This window comes from Palaemon carinicauda, chromosome 38, assembly GCF_036898095.1.
Source record: "Palaemon carinicauda isolate YSFRI2023 chromosome 38, ASM3689809v2, whole genome shotgun sequence".
Classification (NCBI taxonomy): Eukaryota; Metazoa; Arthropoda; class Malacostraca; order Decapoda; family Palaemonidae; genus Palaemon; species Palaemon carinicauda.
This window is the reverse complement of record NC_090762.1, coordinates 51244830-51269829: the sequence shown is the minus strand read 5'-3', so window position 1 is coordinate 51269829 and position 25000 is coordinate 51244830. Positions and strand designations below refer to the sequence as shown.

At 34.5% G+C, this 25000-nt stretch overlaps 1 protein-coding gene across 1 annotated transcript in view; it reads left to right on the top strand.

Annotated features, from left to right (window-relative positions):
* Window positions 1–25000, top strand: part of LOC137630623 (monocarboxylate transporter 7-like) — a 446411-nt gene that overhangs the window by 154590 nt on the left and 266821 nt on the right. The window contains exon 2 of the mRNA XM_068362227.1: window positions 11851–12397. Within this exon, the coding sequence (XP_068218328.1) occupies window positions 12073–12397 (325 nt within the window). The 5' untranslated portion in view covers window positions 11851–12072. The remainder of the gene's footprint in view (window positions 1–11850; window positions 12398–25000) is intronic.

Genomic DNA, 25000 nt, shown 5'->3' with positions numbered 1-25000 from the left:
CATTGTCCTGATTGCTAGGGCAGTGTCACTGTCCTTTGCCTCTGCCATTCATGAGCGACCTTTAAACCTTTAAACCTTTAAACGGAAATGCTAAATAACCCGATTGAATTTAAATTTAATTTTCAACTCTTCACATCTGCAGAAATGTTGGCACTCACGCAGTTGAATAATCCTGAAGGTTAATTAAGTAATTTGTTGTTTTTATAATTTATGGCCATACGTTGTCATACAAATATATTGGTATTTTATGGTTAACATGGTGATTATAGTATATACAATTGATCAAAGGATCATAAAATGTTATCCTTGATTAGAATTTGACTTTTACTCTAATAACTATTCAGGTGCCATACTAGTAATTTTTTTTTCAATAAAATAAGCTAGAAGTATACCTAACTAATGAGATCTCAAGTTAGATTTTTTTTTTTTTTTTTTTTTTTTTTTTTTTTTTTTTTTTTTGCTTGTCGATTGGGATACTACCACTAGAGAGTTATAGGGTCCTTTGACTGGCCAGACAGTACTACCTATTACCCTTCTCTCAGATTACGGTTCTTTCCCTTTGCCCACACAGACACCGAATAGTCTGACCTATTCTTTACAGATTCTCATCTGTCCTCATACACCTGACAACACTGAGTTTGCCAAACAATTCTTCTTCACCCAAGGGGTTAACTACTGCACTGTAATAGTTCAGTGGCTACTTTCCTCTTGGTAAGGGTAGAAGAAACTCTTCAGCTATGGTAAGCAGCGCTTCTAGAAGAAGGACACTCCAAAATCAAACCATTGTTCTCTAGTCTTGGGTAGTGCCATAGCCTCTGTACCATGGTCTTCCACTATCTTGGGTTAGAGTTCTCTTGCTTGAGGGTACACTCGGGCACTCAATTCTATCTAGTTTCTCTTCCTATTGTTTTGTTGAAGTATTTATAGTTTTTATAGGAAATATTTATTTTAATGTTCGTACACTTAAAATATTTTATTTTTCTTTATTTCCTTTCCTCATTGGGCTATTTTCCCTGTTGGGGCCCCTGGGCTTATATAACATCCTGCTTTTCCAACTAGGGTTGTAGCTTAGCATTTAATAATAATAATAATAATATTTGACTTACTTTTGAAGTCTTTTTTTCTGAATCATGAAAACTTGTGGTGTTAGAAAATATGAAATTATCACCATTATTTAACACCACTTCATTGTGAAATCTAAACACTATTTTCGAAAGAAGTTACCTTCCATATATTTTCCCCATTTTGAAGTTCAGAATTTTATATCGAAAGCAACTTCGGTTTCTATTATTTTCAATAATACATATCCTTGTTGTCTAGAAATATAATTGAAGATTTATATTATTTATATATCTATCTATCTCTCTCTCTCTCTCTCTCTCTCTCTCTCTCTCTCTCTCTCTCTCTCTCTCTCTCTCTATATATATATATATATATATATATATATATATGTATGTATATATATATATATATATATATATATATATATAAAAGTATCTTCAATTGCATTGTGTTGTATTGTATTTTCCTTGGGTTTATATTGTAAACATGTACATATATGATTACAATTAGATATGTATATAGACATACAGAACAAGAAAGAGATAAAGAAGTTTATAAACATTTTGAGATAGAAGAATTTGAAAACTGATTGAGATGAAATTGTTTATAAATTGTTCATGATTAAATTGTTTATAAATTGTTCTTGATTAAATTGTTTGTAAACTTTTGGAGATAAAGTAGTTAATAAACTTTTTGAGATAGAATAGTTTATGAACTAATTTAGGTAAAGAAGTTTATAAATCTTTGGAGATGAAATATTTTAAAAACTTTTCGAGATAAAATAGTTTATAAGATGTTCTAGAAAAAATATTTTATAAACTTATCGAGGTAAAGTTTTTATAAACTTTTCGAAATAAATAGTGTCTAAACTTTTAGATATAAACGAATTTTATAAACTCCCCGAGATAAAATAGTTTATAAACTTTTCGCTGTAATTTTTTTCTATAAAATGTTCGAGATGAAGTAGTTTATAAACTTTTCGAGGTAAAATTGTTTATATATTATTCTAGATATATTTGATATACATTTCTAGGTAAAATAGTTTATAAACTTTTCGAGATAAACTTCGTGACCATTTCAAAATTGATTACATCTATAATTTCCGTTTAAATAAAGTTGAATACTTATTGCCTTCAATTGCCTCGTCGTAGTAATTGCCGGTCATAAATCACTGATAAGAAAAGTAAGGGTCTTTTATTCCCTTGTTTGTATTAATGCAGTTCTTAAGATTTATGTCTGTCTGGTCCCTGGATGTTGAAAAGTTGGCCTTTGTAACTATCTCGGATAAAAGCATGATTATTATTCGTTTAAAGGTTTAAAGACCGCTCATGAATGGCAGAGGCAAGGGACAGTGACCTTGCCTATCAAGCAGGACATTGCCCCAGAGACTGACCATATATCAAATGATCAGTGCCCAAGCCCCTTATCCACCCAAGCTAGGACCAGTGACGGCTAGGCAATGGCTGCTGATGACTCCACAGATAGACCTACAGGCTCCCAAAAACCCCCCAACCTTAGGTCACAAGGATGGTGGTAAGGTTGAAGACACTAATGGTACTAACGAGACTGAGCGGGACTCGAACCCCCTGACTGGCATACACCAGGCAGAGACGTTACCAATCAGGCCACAACAACAACCCGTTGTGTGTGCTTGCAAGTCTATCGTTTTTTCATTAGCTATGATAAGCAGCTCTTTTAGTAGGATACTCCAAAATCAAACCGTTGTTCTCTAGTCTTGGGTAGTACCATAGCCTCTGTACCATGGTCTTCCACTGTCTTGGGGTAGAGTTCTCTTGCTTGAAGGTACACTAGAGCACACTATTCTATCTTACTTCTCTTCCTCTTTATTTTGTTAATGTTTTTATAGTTTATATAGGAGATATTTATTTTTAATGTCACTCTTCTTCAAATATTTTATTTTCCTTTTTTCCTTTCCTCACTGGGATATTTTCCCTGTTGAAGCCCCTGGTCTTATAGCATCCTGCTTTTTCAACAAGGGTTGTAGCTTAGCAAGTAATAATAATAATAATAATAATAATAATAATAATAATAATAATAATAATAATAATAATAGTGGAAAGTGATTAAAGCTACTTTTAATAAGTTAATGTTTTATCCCTCTGCAGATTATCCTCGTCGGCGTTACTAGTAATTTTCATCATCATCATCCTACGCCTATTGAGGCAAAGGGCCTCGGTTACATTTCGCCAGTCAAACCTATCTTGAGCTCTTAAATCAGTACTCCATACATCATCTCCTACTTCATGCTTATATAATGTAATTTTATATTAAGAGTTTACTCAGATTCATTTAGAGTGTTAAAAGCTACTGAGTCAAAGTTCACCCATTTGCTTTGACAATCTCTGCATTATGCATTCTGATCTCGGTGATTTTGGGCCGAGGCCAGCTGAAGGCCAATCATGAGTGCGTATTTTAAAGATATCAAAATATTATTGGTGGAAAGCCGAAATTATTTGGCAAGGCATTACCATGAAATATGGAATCATACAGTATTTTTCCTATATATATTTTAAATTAATCGTTTTGTAGGATGCAAAATCTAGCATTCGTCGAGATGAATACGGAAGCCTTGCTTCGTTTCTTCTGACTCCATAAATGTGTTCTTCATTTAGCAATATTATTATTATTATTATTATTATTATTATTATTATTATTATTATTGTTGTTGTTATCATCATCATCATCATCATCATCATCATTATTATAATTATTATCTAAGCTACAACCCTAGTTGAAAAAGCAGGATGCTATAAGCCCAAGGGTTCCAACAGGGAAAACAGCTTAGTAAGGAAAGGAAAGAAAGAAACAGATAGAATAATGTGCCTCAGTGTTTCCTCAAGTAAGGAACTATAACCCAAGACATGGAAGACAATGGTACAGAGGCTATGGCACTACTCAAGACTGGAGAACAATGGTTTGAATTCTGGGTGTCCTTTTAGAAGAGCTGGTTACCATAGCTAGAATCTCTTCTACCCTTACCTAGTGGAAAGTAGCCACTGAACAATTAAATATCATGGCAAGTTTTTTTTTTATGGTTTTATAAAGATCTTTATTTGTCAAATTATAAGATAACTTGCAACTCAGATTACCCAAGAAGAAATCATTACTAATCAAATTTAGATCTACTATACTTTTTTGGTATTGGAAAACTTTACTTTGTATTTGCCTCGCCTTAGTGTTTTAAATTTTGATATCAATGCAACCAGCTGAAATCAGTCAAATATTTCTGTCAAGGTTATAATTGGGTATTGGCTGTGAAATCTCTATTTACATCAAAGTAAGCAATTATTTATAATTACTTTCATTACATCACACGGAAACTGTAGAATGTAGAAAGCTTTGAATTCTTTTCATTCATCTCTTTCAACTATCAGCTATAATTAACTTCAATAGTATTGGTTCATTTTCCAGATATTGTTGATTTTTTAATGGCTTCATCTACTGATGGTATTAGCAGCTAAAACTTGGTCACAGATAATCTCGTGTCGACGCTGATAGATTCGGGTATTGATTCTTGTAGTCGAGCTCATTTTTGGCATCGGAAGTCGAGGATTTTCTTTCTTTTAATCTTGATAGAATCCTGCCAAAATGTGAACCCAAAAAGAATTAAAGTGAATTAAAGAATTTTGTCATTTTGAAAACAAATGGTTGTTATGGTGGAACTTACTGTATTTGTAGAATTGCTCAAACTTGTACATATCTGAGTACATCTGAAATAATTGTATAGTAACGAGTGTACGCGACCCGTCAAAGAGGACGACTAAATATTTAGAAAGATATGCCTACACCCACATGCCTCTCACCAGGGTATGATTAATTTCTCTCCCCACGACCCGAGGGTCTGGGAGAGCTGAGTGACTGTATATATATATATATATATATATATATATATATATATATATATATATACATATATATGTATGTATGTATATATATGTATATATATATATATATATATGTTTGTATATATATATATATATATATATATATATATTTATATATATGTATACAAACATATATATATATATATATATATATACATACATATATATATATTTTTATATGTATATGTATGTATACATATACAGTATATGTATATATATATATATATATATATATATATATATATATATATATATATACACACACACACATATATATATATATATATATATATATATATATATATATATATATATATCCAGACACTTTCTCTTTATTATATAGGGGAGATGAGAGATGGAGTGAGGGATCTCTCAGCTGTCTCTCAAATATCCACGTAATTTTCTTTCAAGTGGATGGGTAGAACAATTTTGAAGGAAGGAAATCATTTAATCCATGAACTCATTGTTATTCAAATATCACAAACCGTTTAATAACAAGTGGACGCGCTTGAATGCGCCCGTCCACTATGATAACTTCCTCTTAAAGCCATTCTATCTGATACAAAGGAGAAAAGATTCTATGATTTATTGCAGTTTAATAGCTTAGGAATGAAGGTCCTATTTGGTAAGAAAACTGTATTCGTAAATTTAAGTCACTTTTAAGAAATTTTTTAAATTTTACTTGCGTAAAGCGTTTGACGATTAATACTTAGAAAAGTCATGTTTTTATAATGATTTTTTTTCTCAAAGAGTATATGAATAATATATTGGACAATTTTACATTATACTATTTCATTATTTGATGAACGGTGTTCTTCAGATCCGATGAATGATCTCATTCTCCACTAAATGAGTTCTCTTGCTTAAGGGTACACTCGGGCACACTATTATATCTTATTTCTCTTCCTCTAGTTTTTTTTAAGATTTTATAATATATATGAAAGATCTATTTTAATGTTGTTACTGTTCTTGAGATATTTTTTTTTAATTGTTCTGTACTTTTCTTGTAGTTCATTTATTTCCTTGTTATCTTTCTTCATTGGGCTATTTTTCCCTGTTTGAGCCTTGAGCTTATAGCTTCCTGCTTTTCCAACTAGGGTTGTAGCTTATCTAGCAATGATAATAATAATAGTAATAATAATAATAATAATAATGATAATAATAATAATAATAATAATAATAATGATGATAATTAATAATCAATATAAATAATGATAATAATAATAATAATAATAATAATAGTAATAATAGTAATAATAATAATAGTAATAATAATGATGATGACGATGATGATAATTAATAGTTAATAATAATAATAATAATAATAATATTAATCATAATAATAATAATAATAATGATAATAATAATAATGATAATAATGTCTCTCAATGTAGCAATGGAAACAACCTCCCAAACTTTCAAACTCAATTTTAAACCACTTGGCTAATCCACTTGAAGGTCAAGTACCGATGACTTCGGGGTAGATAATGTCTCCGCTCCTATTTGCCTTCCCTATTTCATGAATAATTGCCAAGAACTGTGCTACTACAGTAGGATTGTTTAGAATATACTGTGCTTCCATGTGATAAGTATGATTTGTTCACACTAGTTACAACCAGTATTTTAGAAGTTTTATTCCAGCTGTTACCAAGTTGTGGAATGATCTTCCTAATTGGGTAGTTGAATCAGTAGAACTTCAAAAGTTCAAAGTTGGAGAAAATGTTTTTATGTTGACCAGACTGACATGAGTCTTTTTATAGTTTATATATGACATATCTGTTTTTGACGTTGTTAATAGTTTATATAGGACATATCTGTTTTGACGCTGTTATTTTTTTTAGAATGATTTATTGTTAATTTATTCTCATCATTTATTTATTTCCTTATTTCCTTTCCTCACTGGGCTATTTTTCCCTATTGGAGCCCCTGGGCTTATAGCATCTTGCTTTTCCAACTAGGGTTGTAGCTTGGCTAGTAATAATAATAATAATTAGTCTTCTACAAGATCATCCATTTGGACATGAAATTTCTTACCACAATTATTTCATCAGGAAACGTTGCACAATATGTAAAGCAATGATAGCTCACTTTAGTGGTCGATAAAGTTGCATTGAATAAATTACTTTTTGAAACAAACTTCGTCTTGAAACTTTGTTTTAAGGGAAATAAAAAGCCTGAAACTTGAACAGAATCAGTATCTTTGATTCAGAACTAAGTGTTCTACCACTGAGAGACGAACCACATAAGAAACCTGGAACGTAAAAATCTTTCCTTTGTCATACTATGACCCTTGAGATCTTATTAAGGCCTTTAATGTTGTTCTGCAATTGGAAATCTTGCAGGCACATGTCTTAAGCACTGAATTGCCTGATTGGAGCAACTAATGTGAGTTTTATCATCCTTACAACACTGAATTACTCCACCCGAACAAGTAACTAATAATTACCACATACTCAAATGAAAAATGTCTTAAGACAAAATATAAGATCTGGTTTTGCTACAAGAGCTAGTACTCTTAATATTCTGAATAAAACTTTTAAAGTATGGGAAATAATTTCTTAACACCAAATCAAATAACATCAATGGCTGAATTTGACCACAAGAGATTTCCCTTCATGAAGTTTGAAGGCAAACATCATATCAACAGAACTTTTTGCCAGTTGATCTAAGAAGGCTTTGTCAGGTCTCAAAGTAGCCACTACGCCTCTCCTAAGACTTTCATATCCTCGTAACCTCTTAACATACTTCCTGAACTCTGAAGCGAATATAGTCTTTATTCAATCCATTTATCTACACATTTTATGTGACAATTCAATTATATTTTCAATAAAAATCCCAAATAGTCTAACGTTCGAGTTTTTGGATGTTTTCAGAATACATTTAGTTTTGAAAACATGCTAATAATCTCTCTTGTATGTGCAGTGACAATTTGAAAGAACAGGTTGTGGTGGCCAATGTGATAATGGGGTTCGAGTCGCGCTCAAACTCATTAGTTTCTTTGGCCGCTGCATCCTTACCATCCTTGTGAGCTAAGGATGGGGGGTTTTGGGGGAGCCTATAGGTCTATCTTCTGAGTCATCAGCAGGCATTGCCCGGCCCTCTTTGGTCCTAGCTTGGGTGGAGAGTGGGCTTAGGTGCTGATCATATCTATTTATGTTGAGTCTCTAGGGTATTGTCCTGCTTCACTATCCCTTGCCTCTGCCATCCATGAGTGGCCTTTAAACCTTTAAGCCAGATTCTATAAAGTTCCTTATCTTCTGAAGTTTATGTCTATAAACTTTGAGTGAAACATTGACGAAATTTTTAAAGGAGGGAAAAGGCCAAACAAATGATTTTTATTGCTACTATATTTAAGGGAGCCTTTTGGAAAAAAAAAGGCTTCCATTTAAAAAATAAAAATGTCTCCAGTTTGTGAATCATCTTTGTAATAAGAATCGTGATCATCTCCGAACACACACACACACACACAAAAGAGAAGAGAGAGAGAGAAGCCATCTTGTACCGGTCAGCGATTTTTAGATTTTTACAGTGACGTCACTTCCCCAACTCAATAAAATTATCCAAGACTTATTGATTATAGACAGAATAGAGACTTCAGTATTAGATATATTAATTAGAACCGGATTAAAGACTTAATTATCAGAGGCTCATTGATTACAGATTTATTGATTCAAGACATGTTAATTGGAGACTGATAAGAGACTTAATGGTTAAAGACACTGAATCGAGACATTTGATCGAGACTTATTGATACGAGACTTAGCCATTCGAGACCTTGGTTAGAGACATGGATTCTCGACATTGATTGTAAACATATTGATTACAGCCTTATTGATAAGAGACTTTTTAATTACAAGAGAATCTAGTGTAAGATGAAATTTTCAAAAGTATACAAAAGTTGTATCGTACATTCTTAGAGGGATACATAAAATTAGGTAGCTTATCAAAAGTAACACCAACAAAGGTTAGCAATGGGTGAAAAAAATAAATGTAAGTTATTTCAGAATTTCACTGAAGTTCAGATATTTTTTTATTCGGTTACTTACCCATGTCACTTAATAAGCTACGACCCTAGTTTGAAAAGCAGGATACTATAAGCCTAAGGGATCCAACAAGGAAAATAGCCCAGTGAAAAAAGGAAATGGATAGAGTAGTGTGCCTGAGTGTACCCCCAAGCAAGTCTAACTCAAAACAGTAGAAGACCATTGTATAGAGGCTATGGCACTACCCAAGACTAGAACACAATGGTTTGATTTTGGAGTGTCCTGGAAGAGCTGCTTAGCTTAGCTACAGAGTCTATTCTGTCCTTACCAAGTGAAAAGTAGCCACTGAACAATTACAGTATAACAATTAACCCCTTCAGTGAAGAAGAATTTTTCCATTATCTCAATGTTGTCAGGCGTATGGCGAAAGAGGATAATGTGTAAAGAATAGGCCAGACTATTCGTTGTATGTGTAGGCAAAGGAAAAACTACCCATAACCAGAGAAGTATCCAATGTAGTACTGTCTGACCAGCCAAATGACCCAACGACTCAAGCGGCAATATCTCGAGTAAAATTCTAATATTTGTGATAACAGGTGAATCCTATTTTCTGAGAAATGGCATTCTGGGAAGGCTTTAATAAAGGAGAAAACTAAATAAGAAAAGTTCACCAAGTAATTTGCATATCACAGAAAGAAACGGAACTTTACCGACAAAATTTACGTCTAATTGAAAACTTGGGAAATTTGAACACTTTATGTTCTCTTCGTTGTTTTAACTATCCATTTTTATAATATTGAAAAGAAAAGAACGACACAAGTAATGATATTTCTAATTTTCTCGTTAACTCGTAAATGTATTGATTGTTGATGAAGGAAGTGCGGTAGTAAACAGGTAAATATGGAGCTCCTATCAACTTCATCGTATGACTTACTTTCCTTAGGCCTACTCTATATCCGTGTCACGCTAAATTTTTCGGTAATTTGGGATCCCTAGGAGATCGCATTTCCATGTTGTTGTTGTCTGTTGTTGTTGTTGTTGTTCTTCTTCTTCTTCTTCTTCTTCTTCTTATTATTATTATTATTATTATTCTAGAATTTATCTTGTGTAACTTATTTAGGTTGGAAGAAATATATTTGAAATGAAAAACATACATAATTACCAAATTCTTCAACATTAATGATATAGAAAGTGTCAGAGCCAATGTTAGAACGTAAATTTTCCTGAAGAGTTTTTATTTTTTTACTATGACGAATGTTATTATTATTATTATTATTATTATTATTATTATTATTATTATTATTCCAAAAGTTGTAAGTATGAGGAATCAGATTTTTCCACTTCCATGATATATCTACTTCTGTTTTCGGTAACCAAACTTACTAACAATTAATGACTCAGTTCTGTTTGAAGTTATTACGTTTAGTCAGTAGCACTGCAGAAAAGAATGCTGTAACGATTGTATTATTATTATTATTATTATTATTATTATTATTATTATTATTATTATTATTATTATTAGCCAAGCTACAACCCTAGTTGGAAAAGCAAGATGCTATAAGCCCAAGGGCTCCAATAGGGAAAAATAGCCCAGTGAGGAAAGGAAATAAGGAAATAAATAAATGATGAGAATAAGTTAACAATAAATCATTCTAAAAACAGTAACAACGTATTACATATTTCAGAAAAAATGGCTATATTCGAAATATTTATGCTATTTATTAAATTTTGTGTCATATGTATAGTAACCTTGGAACAATCTTTTCATTTAAGGTTATTGGTCAAAAATATTCTAGAATCTGTTATGACTCTAGTTGGTTTGCTTATAATTACTCAAGAAATCAATGCACAATAATTTTCACAATTATTTTTTTCCTTCATGTAAAATATATAGTAACGTCCCTAACTGGTGAACGCCATACTGGGGTTCGAGTCCCTCTCAAACTCGTTAGTTTCTTTGGTCGCTGCAAACTTACCATCCTTGGGATCTAAGGACGAGGGATTTGGGAGAGCCTGTAGGTCTATCTGCTGCGTCATCAGCAGCCATTTCCTGGCCCTCTTTCGTCTTAGCTTGGGTAGAGAGTGGGTTTTGTCGCTGATCCTATTTATATATGGCCAGTCTTTAGGGCACTGTCGTGTTTGATAGGGCTATGTGACTGACCCTTGCCTCTGCCATTCATGAGCGGACTTTAAACCTTTAAACCTTCCGTTTCAAACCTTCGGTTTCCTCAGCTAGGTCTTTCGATATAACTCTTTTTTTCTTTTAATCAGGTTATAAAAGGTAGATGAGTACATTTGCAATAACACAATATACCAATAGCTTTAAATTCATCATTATCGCCTAATGTTAATTTTCCATAGAAATTATATAAGGGCTCGTAGTGCATAAAATTTTATATGACTGTGAGCCTTCGAATATAGAACTTACTTGCTTGTAGAAATATACGAGCCCTTGCATGTGTATAAACAGTGTTATTTCAACATTAAAAATAATCCCTGAAAGTTTCACTTCTAAATGAGCAAAATTGTAGCCAGGAAGTTTTTTTTTTTTACAAACAAACAAACAGACAAACAGGGGCAGAAACATAACCTCCTCCCAACTTCGTTGGCGAAAGTAATTACTGTTCCTAAAATATATAGAACTAGATTCGAATCTCTTTAAATGAATATTTAGCTGTTTCTTTAGTTTTGGTGTTGAAGGTATCAGTGTACAAAATCAATGATTGTAATTAATTTATTCTTTAAAAATATATTAAAATTAGTTATACTGAATATATTGTCTAATTCCTATTTTCTTTCTATTCGACAGGCTTTGATGTTGCAGTGTTTGTTCATTAAAATATATTGAAATTAGGTATACTGATTATATTGTCTAATTCCTGTTTTTTTCTATTCGACAGGCTTTGATGTTGCAGTGTTTGACCGAAGCAAATAAACCTAGTCCTTGGGCACATACATTCACTTGAAAATGTCGTCGATGTCTTTGTGTAACTTATGGCTGGGGTTGCTTGGCCCTCCGTAGCTGCCACTTTTGACAGCCAAATCCTAAGCACTGGTGCTCCATGTGGCACTTTTGACCTCCCAGCCACCAGTGTCTGTAATCACATCAGATATCACAAGACATGGGAGATAGCAGTGCAGATCTCATGGAGAACTCCCCTGCCTCATCGCCAAGCCTTCCAAGGCGGAGGCATCAGCAAGGATCCAATGGCCGTCGAAGCACTCACAAGCTGGCTGCTCTGTTGCGCGCCAGGCGAGTACGGCTGATGCGACATGATCAGCGGCGTAGGTGCCAAAGGACGCTCTCCACCTCGGAGTCTGAGTCTTATACAGGCTCGGGCAGCTGTCGGTGTGGGTCTCACAGAGGTCTTTCCAGGAATAACTCGACTCAGAGTGCCCAGTCTGCCGCCACTATCCAGACTCTAGTCTCGACTACTTCTAATAAAGGTAAGAATTCTTTCCAGTTTCATGACTATGAAAAGTAATTAGAATTTCATTTTCTAATTTTACATTTACAAATGCGGTTTTGAATTTGTTTTAAATATAATTCTAGGTGGCGTTAAAAATTCAATAGTTTATTAAAAATGTCATTATTCAGTATGTGTTGAATTGGGTTCTGAAAAGAAAATCTGCAAGAAATGTATGTATTCATTCTTTTGATTTTTTAGATAATTTTGTATTGAAATCTATATAACACCTGTTTTATCCAATGTAATAAATGTGTACATCACACGCTTTGTCATTTATATGTTATTCTATAAAGAATAGTTTAGTCAAGTTCTTGGTAATATTACTTGACAAGGGAGAATTCCGGAGACGTCCACCTTCCCCACCTTTTCAATGATAGTGTGATAGTTATATAGCTGAATCTCTTTAAGAAGATAAAATTATACTACGTATCAATCTGTAACTTATGGACTCTCAATGAATTTGTATATCCTTAGAAATTCTTCCATTCCTCAAATCCCTTAATGTCAGAATTTTGATTTATGTAGATAGTGGCGTCTTTTGTATGTATGTGGATAGCATTCATCCAATGTGTAGTGTGCAAAGAGAAATGTGGTTCTGTATTTCTATGTTTTAGAAGGTGACTTATGTTAGCAAAAGCGCTTTAAGTCCTAATATTCCTTAGCTTCTTAATGCAGTATTAGATGCAGTGGATGATAAACTCGGAATAATATTAGTTTTTCATTTAGTAATTTTGATTCACTTTATTCAAATATTTTTTTAGAACTTACACGGGCAGACCATGTTAAATATTTTATATCTGCATTTTTATATATATATATATATATATATATATATATATATATATATATATATATATATATATACATTGTGTGTGTGTGTGCGAGCGCGTGTGTGTGTGCATGCAATATTCAGTAATATTAACCAAGTCTCCGTTAAGAGACTCATCAATTGCAGGCTTATACTCACTCAGATGTAATTGATGTAAAGAGAGTAGTAGCATCATAAGCAACAATCTTGTTTTCAAGGCAAAGCCATATATTACCTGAATTTATTAGGAAGATTAGAGGGCTAAGAATGCTACCCTGCTCATGACTAATTATTACATTGCAATAGACTACAATTTTCATCAATGACTAACCTGTGCAACATATTTGTAAAAACAAAAAAATAATAGCATTATTGATAAACAGTCCCCTAACTTCCATTTCCCTATGTTTAAAAAGAGTCTCGTTATTTAAATAATTTACTATATGTGGGAGTTATTTCCCTTGGTATAGTACATCAAAGTTTGCTTTGAATAATCTTCCCTTATATACATTTAACACAACTATTTACTTAAATTGTCTGTGTTTTCAACTTACTGAAAATTCAATCTGTTCAAAATTTAATTCCTATAATTTTCAGTTATTATGAAGCATTCCTAATCAGGCTAGTAGGTGGAATTACTTATTGCAAATGATACTTCCAATAATATTCAAATAATATAAAAGAAAATTGCGTTTATTTAGTGCCTTTGATGAAACGGAAATAATGCGTGAATGGTTTAATAGTGTAACCTTTTAACCTAACTGTAACTTCACAGCCAATTTATATCGTTGTGTGAATAAATTCTAAAAGTAAATAGTGCTCGGTTAAAATCGAAGTATTGCCTGAGTGAATCGGCATGACAATAATAGCGGGCTGAGGGAAGTAGAAATGAAGAACGCGGCAAAGATCATTGAGTAGCCCATCCATTTTAAAGGTTCCGTTTTCTGTTACGGAGAAACTTTTCTTTAAAAGAAAATTGAATATCGATTGCAGGCGTGTGATATGGTAGACTATACTAACTCAGAATTTTTGCCACCGAATATGGTTGATTATCATTATGCAGTTAGGCATTTTTCTTAGATTCTCAAGATTTTCATTACTTTTTTGTGTAACTAATATTAATTATTATTAATGGTTATTATTTTGTGTAACTGATGACAATAATAATAATGTTGTAGTAAGAAGGTTGGCAGCATCAGTAGAATTGATCTTGGACATTTTTTTCTGTATTTTTCTTACTATATTCTTTCTTTCTGTGACTCAATGTTGACACTAAGAGACCTTTATTGATTTTAGAATATAGTAGAAGTAGAGTAAATAACAGGATTATTCACATTTTCAGTTAATCAAAATAATATGAAAACTTATGATATGCATAGAAAAATCTAAATGTTTCAGATCTCTTAAAAAGCATCCCAATAAATGGGCAACACTGTATAAATTGAAAATACTCAAGAGACAAAATTACATATATGTAGATAAAAATCATTAACAATAGCTCATATCGCAGTTCCAAAAATCCTTCAGGAGATAAAAATAATTAACAATAGCTCATATCGCAGTTCCTAAAATCCTTCAGGAGATAAAAATAATTAACAATAGCTCATATCGCAGTTCCAAAAATCCTTCAAGAGATAAAAATCATTAACAATAGCTGATATCGCAGTTCCAAAAATCCTTCAGGAGATAAAAATAATTAACAATAGCTCATATCGCAGTTCCAAAAATCCTTCAGGAGTCTGTTGACTTGCTTCAGCATAAGGCTACTCTTAATAAAATTCCCATTATGAAAGACAGGCTAACAGGTTAGTCTGGAGAAGACACTTATACTGACATAAGTGCCATTACATGCACAGTATAGCGGTAATAGGATAACATGTTGCTTTACCTTATTATAAGATATTCATGATAATTAACCCTTTGAGCGTCACAGTTTGTAATTTGTGACCACCATTTCTACGAACTTCAGACTCATATAGTGTAATTTACATTCACGTTTATGAAAATTCTACTAGATAACATAATGGGAAGGAAATGTATTCAGCTATATGAAAATAAATGTTGTGAAGTCCTATTTTGTATAGTTTTGTGTTAAGATGAGTTCAGTAAAATGTTTCCCACCAAAAAAAAAGGGGCAAAAAAAGTCAATATAATTTTGTGACAGGTTGGCGCTCGAAGTGGGAACAAAACTTGTGAAACCAATCTGAAGAGAGCTTCCTTTATGGTTTATCAGGTCTCTGTGTCTTGTGTCTCTTTACCAATCATACAAGTATCAGTGTTCACAAAGAGTACAGTTTAAGTAATCATACCTATTTACCAATACAAATTTATTCATTAGTAGTCCAAATAATACTGAACCTGTGGGCTTCCCTTGTAACTATGCATTTGCAGTGTGAAAATTGTAAGATATCTTGTAACTCAAATTACATAAAGGAAACGGACCGAAATACCACGTTCGAATTTTCATGAATCTATATCATAAACATAAAATAACCACAGATTACAGACAACTATATGGAATTAATTACGAAAATATCAAACAAACAATAATATCAAGAAAGAGTGTGACTGTGTGATAAAATATATTAGTTATATACCTCCTAAGGAGGTAGTCTTTCAGTGATGTCATACCTGTATTTTCCGCGCATTTCATGACAGCAGTCTATGAATGCCCCTGTGAATATATTGGCATGACCACTGCACACCTATTCAAATGCCTATCATGACAAATGCAAGTAGTTACTAAAAAGAACATGACACGTGCGCAACACCAAAATCTCATGGAAGCTCTTGGTTGTGAAAACGGAAATAATAGACAACGACCCTCGCCTGTGTTACTCCCGAAAATCATCAGGAGAAATCCCAACATTGCTACTGCAGGAGACTATCATAAGTGCAGACTGTAGAGAACTTCATTGATGGTATAGCAGATAACTATAGCAATCTTTTAATTATGGAAGTAAGCACCAAAATTGGCACTCACATTTCTTGTGGAATGCTCTTTTTTATAAATCATTTGCCACCTAAAAATTCAAGATGGCTGCCATTGAGTACACAGAAATACTGTGTTGCATTCTGCAAGAAATTCAAAAAGCCTTGTCTTATTGGAATGGTCTTCCCTGCAAATCACACATTCCTCGTGATATAGAATCCGAATATGGAACTATGTACCTCCATACTACTAGCTTCCTTGTACCATGATATAACTCTCGGAATCATAATTAGGGTAAATAGTACCCACATAGGCCCCAGCATTCCAGTATATTACTGGGTTTATAGGCAGTAGGCCTATATTTATTTGCCACATGTTGTCTTGCAGTCTGGATAAGTATACTAAAGTGCTTCTAAGCCTCACATATTCAGTTGCACAGTGTTGTGCAGGTCAGACCAAAACAGTATTATTTGCATCGACTGCGGCATTCCAACTTGCACCCACACTTGTTCAGCTACTGGCAACTCTGCATAATTCTGACCATCCCTTGCCCTCAGATCTTCTCAGTCTATACCATTCTAACATCCTTGTCTTCTCCATCATAAGGCTCAACACTATACAGTATTGTAGAAGTTTTATTCCAGCGGTGGCCAGATTGTGGAATGATCTTCCTAATCAGGCAGTTGAATCAGTAGCGCTTCAGAAGTTCAACTTGCTACGAGTGTTTTTATTTTGAACAGGTGGACATAAATCTCTCTTAACAGTTTATACATAATATATCTATTTTAATGTTTTTACCGATCTTGAAATATTCTATAATTTTCATTCATTACTTCATATATAGTTTATTTCCATATTCCTGTTCTTACTGGGCTATTGTCACCGGCAGAACCTTTGAGCTTATAGAATTCTGCTTTTCCAACTTAGCTAGTGCGATAATAATACTAATGGTTCACAGCGCTATCCATACAATAAGCCATAGATTGTCTCTCATGGTACAGCTTCAGTTGATAGAGTCGGTATTTCTGGTTAATGAACTGTTGACTAATTTCAGATGCAGCATATATGGTAGGCTGCGTACTTCACATGCAGCTTCAGCACTGCTTAGTTTGGATGAATGGCTTCATATGGCCCCTGCTTTTGAGCAATTATGTCCAACCTCACATCTTCAACAACTTCAGGTGTGCTGGGTCTGTCGTACATCATGACCACAAATTTCTCCAAGGTCTCCAAATCTTTATGATCTATTGTCATTTGGTATTGGCCGAGCTTGCTCACGACATTGGAAGCCTCATCACAAACATCCCAGGTTTGCCAAGCAATCTGTTCCGTGTCGCTGAACACTGAATCCGTATTGCAGCTAGTGAATGGTTGGAAGGAGAGCATCCCTTTTCTCTTTTCTAAAAAGAGTGCAATACAGGGTATGTACTAGGACCCTCCTCAGGTTCTGTCATCAGCCAAAGGTAACCCACAACTGCTGCAGACCTAGCTTCGGAATCGCGTGCATAACACAATATCTGTGTCGCTGACATTGACCATGATGAGTTTCCTGCCTGCATATGTTACTTGCCTGTCATGTACAAAGATCCACATGTCAGCTTCTTCATGACCGCATGGTGTCAGCCTAGCCAAATTAATAGTGCAGTTGATGACAGCATTCTCTTCCTTGTTCACAATGACAACATTTGGTGTGGCCATACACACCATCTTAGCCAGAAATTTGAAAAGCTTGGCTGTGTTGTCATATTTTCTCAGGAAATTTCGCCAGTTTAAAGGAGTTTTGACTTCTCTTGTCACCTTGCATCCGAGCTTTGAAGTTTGATCTCGTTTCGGTTTTCAGACTAGATGGCCAGTAGACATCAAACAGGATGTCTGTTCTCTTGTACTTAGTAAAGCATGATTGTACTGTAAGAAGGATATCGAGCATTACATATTCTTTGAACGTCTTTGAACTATTTGGGGGCAAACTGTTCGTCATTGTTGCACAGTCAATGATGATAGTGTCAGCATCTGGCTCAGGCTCAGGGGTTGTAATTTGTCTGTCAAGATTAGTACCAAAATGGAGTTTAATACAGCTGTGAAGTTTTCTACCATCATTGAGGGCAGCAGGGTGTGACTGGTCCTCACGTTGGAAGAACTCAAAGTCGAGACAAGTCACATTCTCTGCTCTAGCATTATGTGTACAGAGTTTCTTCAGTGCCACCAACATCATCAAGTTTGGCTGGATCCACTAAAATAGGCGTCTCATTAAATACATGAAAGAGGTAAATATTAGTCACAATCATAGTGCGACCGTCATAGTTTTGTTGTTGTTGTGTACGTAGTGAATTAGAGTTTTCACTCTTCTTCTGTCAAAGACAACACTTGCTAAAGTCAGTTTGGGATTTAGACAGTCCTGTATTTACCAGTTTGGTGAATGGTATTCAATGTGTCAGAGTATGATAATCATCTGTATTCAGTGAATCAAAGCCGAGAGTTTATCCTTTTTACCACCTTGATCACAATCGTGCACAATAAAGTAAGGGATATGACTAGGTTCAGGAATAGGCCAATCAATCGTGCGATATTAGTCCTGTGTGATGTGCACACTATCCAGGTAACTTCATGCAAAGCAATGTAAAACCAAATTAAATTTCGATCGGCTCTCCGCCACTGACACATCCTCTCAATTCAGGTGTGCCTGTCTAACTAAACATTCATGTTGATCTACAGTACATGTAATCTACAGTAGCTAACTGATATGTTAGGCTGCATTTGGGACACCAAACTAATGATTTAGGTATGCTGAATATTATTCAGCTGATACTGAAACCTAGGCTGAGTTTCACAGCAGTGGTGCCATGCAGTGCGCCCTGGTTGTACATTGATATCTGGTCTGATGGTGCAAGGAAACCAATAAGTAAGTCCGTGGTTCTAAATTCGGATTCTACAAAGTGATTAATGTATGATTTGACCACAAGATTATTCAAATAGGGCAAGTCTTTGTGATTTCCTTGACAAAATGCAACATTTATGTATATTCAATGACATTCATCGTGAAAAAATGGCAGCCATCTGAAATTTTCTGGTCGATAATAGATTTTTATCAATAGATCAATCCCAAGGTGAATGTGTGCCAATTTTGGTAATAGTTTCCCCAAAGGAATTCTCATGAAAATTTGCTGTTATCTGCTCAACTATGAGGAAGATTCAGCTCTTTGAGAGCATTAGAAGCACCCTGTAAATACAGCCACTCTATATGCTGACCAGAGAAACCAGACATATGGGATTTTCAGCGCCGAATACTTGTTTTTTTTCAATAGATTGTCAACCAATCAGCGCTCATCGCCGCCGTGACTTCACAGTAGCCTTTTCACCGTCTGCAATGGCCGACAGAAACGAACCCCTTAAATGTTACTGCATTATGACCTGCACGATTGCAAAAGCCTGTGTTTGGTCAGAAGAGTCAGGCAATCTCGTTATATTACAATTGGGTCTCCTATTATTGGGAATGAGGCACAGAGAGAAAAACAAAATCAAATTTTGTACTAGATCAATGCTAATGATGCAGCCATAACATTCAACAACAACAACAACAACAACAATAATAATAATAATAATTCTATTAATATTGGAGTCGAACACCCCAAAATAAGATAACTGTTCTCTAGTCTCGGGTAGTGCCATGGTGTCTGTGCCGCGCTCTTCCACTCTCTTAAGTTAGAGTACTCTTTACTTGTAGGTATACTCAGGCACACTATTCTATCTCTATCCTTATTTCATTTTCTCACTGGGCTATTTTCCCCTGTTGGAGCCATTGGCTTTATAGCATCCTCCTTTTCCCAATAGGGTTGGATCATAATAAGTACTAATAGTAATGATAATAACTTGAATAAAACACCATGCCGTGTCTGTTATAGAACTGCCATTTCCTTTTAATATAATGTTTTAGCTTCAACTACTACTTTAGTTTAACTACTTTTATCCTGTAATTGTCATTTATTTATTTAGTTTACCTTTGAAACAATGGGAGGTATTCATAAAAATGAAGGATATCCTTGTAAGCATAAGGTAGAAGTACAAGGTAATTCTCTGAAGCAAAAGGTAGAAGTATAAGCAAATCATTCTTTCCATATTCATAATGATTACCTTTTACTTGCGAGGATATCCTCCAAGCAGAAGTAAAAGGTTGACTCGTGTTTCGGGAACGCTTAGTTACATGTTGGAACTTGTAAGATTTCATTTGTGCTGTCAAAATAAGAAAGAGTTTAGTATTTATAATACATATTTTTTAATGCCCTGTTTTTACTTGTATTTAATTAAGTTTACGCATCAGAAAGAACACAGACGCCGCCGCGCCTTCCCCAACGCCTCGCTGGCAGCATCTATCCCCCACCCCTTGCATTAGAAGTTCTTTGACCTCTTTTTAGCTCCCCCACCCCTTGCATTAGAAGTTCTTTGACCTCTTTTTAGCTCCCCCACCCCTTGCATTAGAAGTTCTTTGACCTCTTTTTAGCTCCCCCACCCCTTGCATTAGAAGTTCTTTGACCTCTTTTTAGCTCCCACATCTCTTGCATTAGAAGTTCTTTGACCTCTTTTTAGCTCCCACACCCCTTGCATTAGAAGTTCTTTGACCTCTTTTTAGCTCCCACACCCCTAGCATTAGAAGTTCTTTGACCTCTTTTTAGCTCCCACACCCCTTGCATTAGAAGTTCTTTGACCTCTTTTTAGCTCCCACACCCCTTGCATTAGAAGTTCTTTGACCTCCTTTTAGCTCCCACACCCCTTGCATTAGAAGTTCTTTGACCTCTTTTTAGCTCCCACACCCCTTGCGTTAGAAGTTCTTTGACCTATTTTTAGCTCCCCCACCCCTTGCATTAGAAGTTCTTTGACCTCTTTTTAGCTCCCACACCCCTTGCATTAGAAGATCTTTGACTTCTTTTTAGTTCCCCCACCCATTGCATTAGAAGATCTTTGACCTCTTTTTAGCTCCCACACCCCTTGCATTAGAAGTTCTTTGACCTCTTTTTAGCTCCCACACCCCTTGCAATAGAAGTTTTTTTACCTCTTTTTAGTTCCCACACCCCTTGCATTAAAGTTCTTTGACCTCTTTTTAGCTCCCACACCCCTTGCATTAGAAGTTCTTTGACCTCTTTTTAGCTCTCCCACCCCTTGCATTAGAAGTTCTTTTATCTCTTTTTAGCTCCCATACCCCTTGCATTAGAAGTTCTTTGACCTCTTTGTAGCTCCCACACCCCTTGCATTAGAAGTTCTTTGACCTCTTTTTAGCTCCCACACCCCTTGCATTAGAAGATCTTTGACCTCTTTTTAGCTCCCACACCCCTTGCATTAGAAGTTCTTTGACCTCTTTTTAGCTCCCACACCTCTAGCATTAGAGGTTCTTTGACCTGTTTTTAGCTCCTACACCTCTAGCATTAGAAGTTCTTTGACCTCTTTTTAGCTCCCACACCTCTAGCATTAGAAGTTCTTTGACCTCTTTTTAGATCCCACATCTCTAGCATTAGAAGTTCTTTGACCTCTTTTTAGCTACCACACCCCTTGCATTAGAAGTTCTTTGACCTCTTTTTAGCTCCCACATCTCTTGCATTAGAAGTTCTTTGACCTCTTTTTAGCTCCCCCACCTCTTGCATTAGAAGTTCTTTGACCTCTTTTTAGCTCCCACATCCCTTGCATTAGAAGTTCTTTGACCTCTTTTTAGCTCCCACACCTCTAGCATTAGAAGTTTTTTTACTTCTTTTAAGCTTCCACACCTCTAGCATTAGAAGTTCTTTGGCCTCTTTTTAGCTCCCACACCTCTAACTTTAGAAGTTCTTTGACTTCTTTTTAGATCCCACTCCTCTAGCATTAGAAGTTTTTTTACCTCTTTTCAGCTCCCTTACCTCAAGCATTAGAAGTTCTTTGACCTCTCTTTATAGCTCCCACACCTCTAACATCAGAAGTTCTTTGACCTCTCTCTTTAGCTCCCACACTTCTAGCATTAGAAGTTTTTTGACATATATTTCTAGGTTCCATACTTTTAGCATTAGAGGGTATTCGATCTATATTTTGAGGTGCCTTACTTCTAAAATTAGAGGCTCTCTATTTTTAGGTGTCTTACCTCTGGCATTAGAGGCTCCTCTTCGCTGTTCTCTCCTGTCTTCTAGTTTTCAAGATCTTCTTTCATTAGATTATCTGTTTCTTTCGAGATTTCATTGTCTCTTTTCCTTAGTTCGTCAGTGTCCTTCTAGATTTCAAAAGAGATTTCAGTGCCGTGAGTCCTCACTTCGTCAGATTCCTCAGGGAAATCGAAGGCATTTATTCTTTACCTATCTGGGCATTGAGTAAAGAGAGGAATACTATCGATTTCTCCGCATACACTATCATGCCAAAGTAAATGACGAGCAACATGATATATTTACCAATGTCGTGTGGATATGTCCTTACTTCAATAGCGAATTTTGGGACAATCCTGTTGAAGAACTACACGTCACTCACCGCTCGGTCGAACCATTCTGCCTCCATCCTCATTCCCCGCAATCCGTTTTTGCACCGATACAAAGCCTCGTACTTTTTCCAAGAGTCTCCTTTAATAAGACATCGTCGCAAATCCCAAGCAAAGGATCCTTCAAGGCACATACATTATGATCTTCAAAGCTCAGCTGCCAACGGAAGATCCCGTGTCTTTCTATAGGTCGGGCGATATAAAACGAACGATCGGCAACTTCGGCAGCAACCAAAACCATCTGTAGTTGATGGTGTTCCGAAGACGTAACACATAATTCTTACCGGCAGCTTCCTATTCCGCCAGAACGCGATCTCTGTGAGTTGAGCGAAATCCTTCTCCCAGTCATCAGCTCATTTCTTCTTACTCCTATTGACGCGCAATTTCTTGGTTAGATTTCGCCAGCTACATACAGATCATGTGAGGTGTTGCAGGCTACGTTTGAAAAAATGAAGATCAGGTCTTCAGAAGTCATTTGAAGCTCGTGGAGGAGTTGTTCAGGACTGCTCCTGGAAATTTCAGTTCTGGAGTCATTCAGAAATCCATGTTAAGTATACGGCTATGTCCTTTGAAGACTTTTGGAAATTCGGGAAAGTTTTCTTCCGAAACCGTTCTGAGATTCCGTTCTGGAGGCATTCAGAATTCCATGCTAAGTCTGTGGCTATTTTTTCTAAAGCCATTTGGAAATCCGGGAAAGTTTTCTTCTGATACCGTTCTGAGATTCCGTTCTGGAGGCATTCAGAATTCCATGCTAAGTCTATGGCTATTTCTTCTGAAGCCATTTGGAAATCCGAGAAGATTTTCTTCCGAATTCTTTTAGGACTCGCGAAAAATTCCATTCTTGTTTTATATCAACAACAACAACATCAATAATAATAATAATAATAATAATAATAATAATAATAATAATAATAATAATAATAATAATAATAATAAACTACGTGATTTGATTTATGGATTTGAGTTGAAAAGTTTCGAAAACGCTAAACGCTCAACTTTGCAGTTTGAAGGAAACTTTAGGATACCCGGATGAAGGGCGAAGGGTATTTGAGGTTTAAAGCAAACCGAATTGAAACAGTTGATTTCAGCTAAATTATTTCAAGTTTGGGATTTAGAACAATCTATTTCTGGTACGAATTGATATATATATATATATATATATATATATATATATATATATATACTGTATATATATATATATATATATATATATATATATATATATATATATATATATAGTTTATATTTGTGTATATACATGCATGTATATAAGCTTTTGCAGTAAATGAATATTCTGTGTATATATGTATATTTATACGATGTATATATATACATATACATACACAGACATATATATACATACATATACATATATATAATATATACATACATAATATATATATATATATATATATATATATATACATACATATACATATATATAATATATACATACATAATATATATATATATATATATATATATATATATATATATATATATATACACATACATATATATATATATAATATATATGTATATATAAATATATATATATATATAAAAACTATATTTATATATTATATGAATACAGTATATTTGCATGTACTGTACACACACACACACACACATATATATATATATATATACATACATACATACATACATACATATATACTGTTTGTACATACATACATCCCTAAATACAGCAGCCTTCGTATTCCCCCAACTGTTTATACATGCAAATGCAAATGTAAAATGCATATCACCAAGTTATGGTTTAACCTTGATATTTCATCGAGATTCCAGGTGTGGACAAGATATCTGTCCGCAAGCCACTGTACATTTTGTTCTTCAAAACGGAATAACATCTTGAAATCACGATCAAGTGTGGGTAAACGGGGCATGTATTGTTTAACATGCCTCACATCCACAAAATCTGCCATCGTGCTGAGAATCGGACAGAACAACCTTTCACTTCGAACTGCAGTCTGCTACTGACCAGACTCAGCTTTTTCGAAGCATATTCTCTTTATATGAAGTAAAGGGTCTTCTTTATGTATAACCATTTACTTTTATGTGATTATAAGGATATGCTTTTGCTCTAAAAGTAGAAGCTATGCTTGAAATGTTTTTGAATACAAGTAGAAGGATTTCCTTCATATTTTGCAAGTATAAGCATATCCTTTTCTTTCATTGTGAAACTTTTTTATTCTTCAGCTGAAGCGGCACTTTGGAAAAAGTGCGAGAGCTGCATTTTTTATATAAATATACAACATATGCAATTGTGGATTTTTGACTCCCAATAATGATAATAATAATCACTTGGTAAATAACCCTAATTAAACTTTAGGCACAT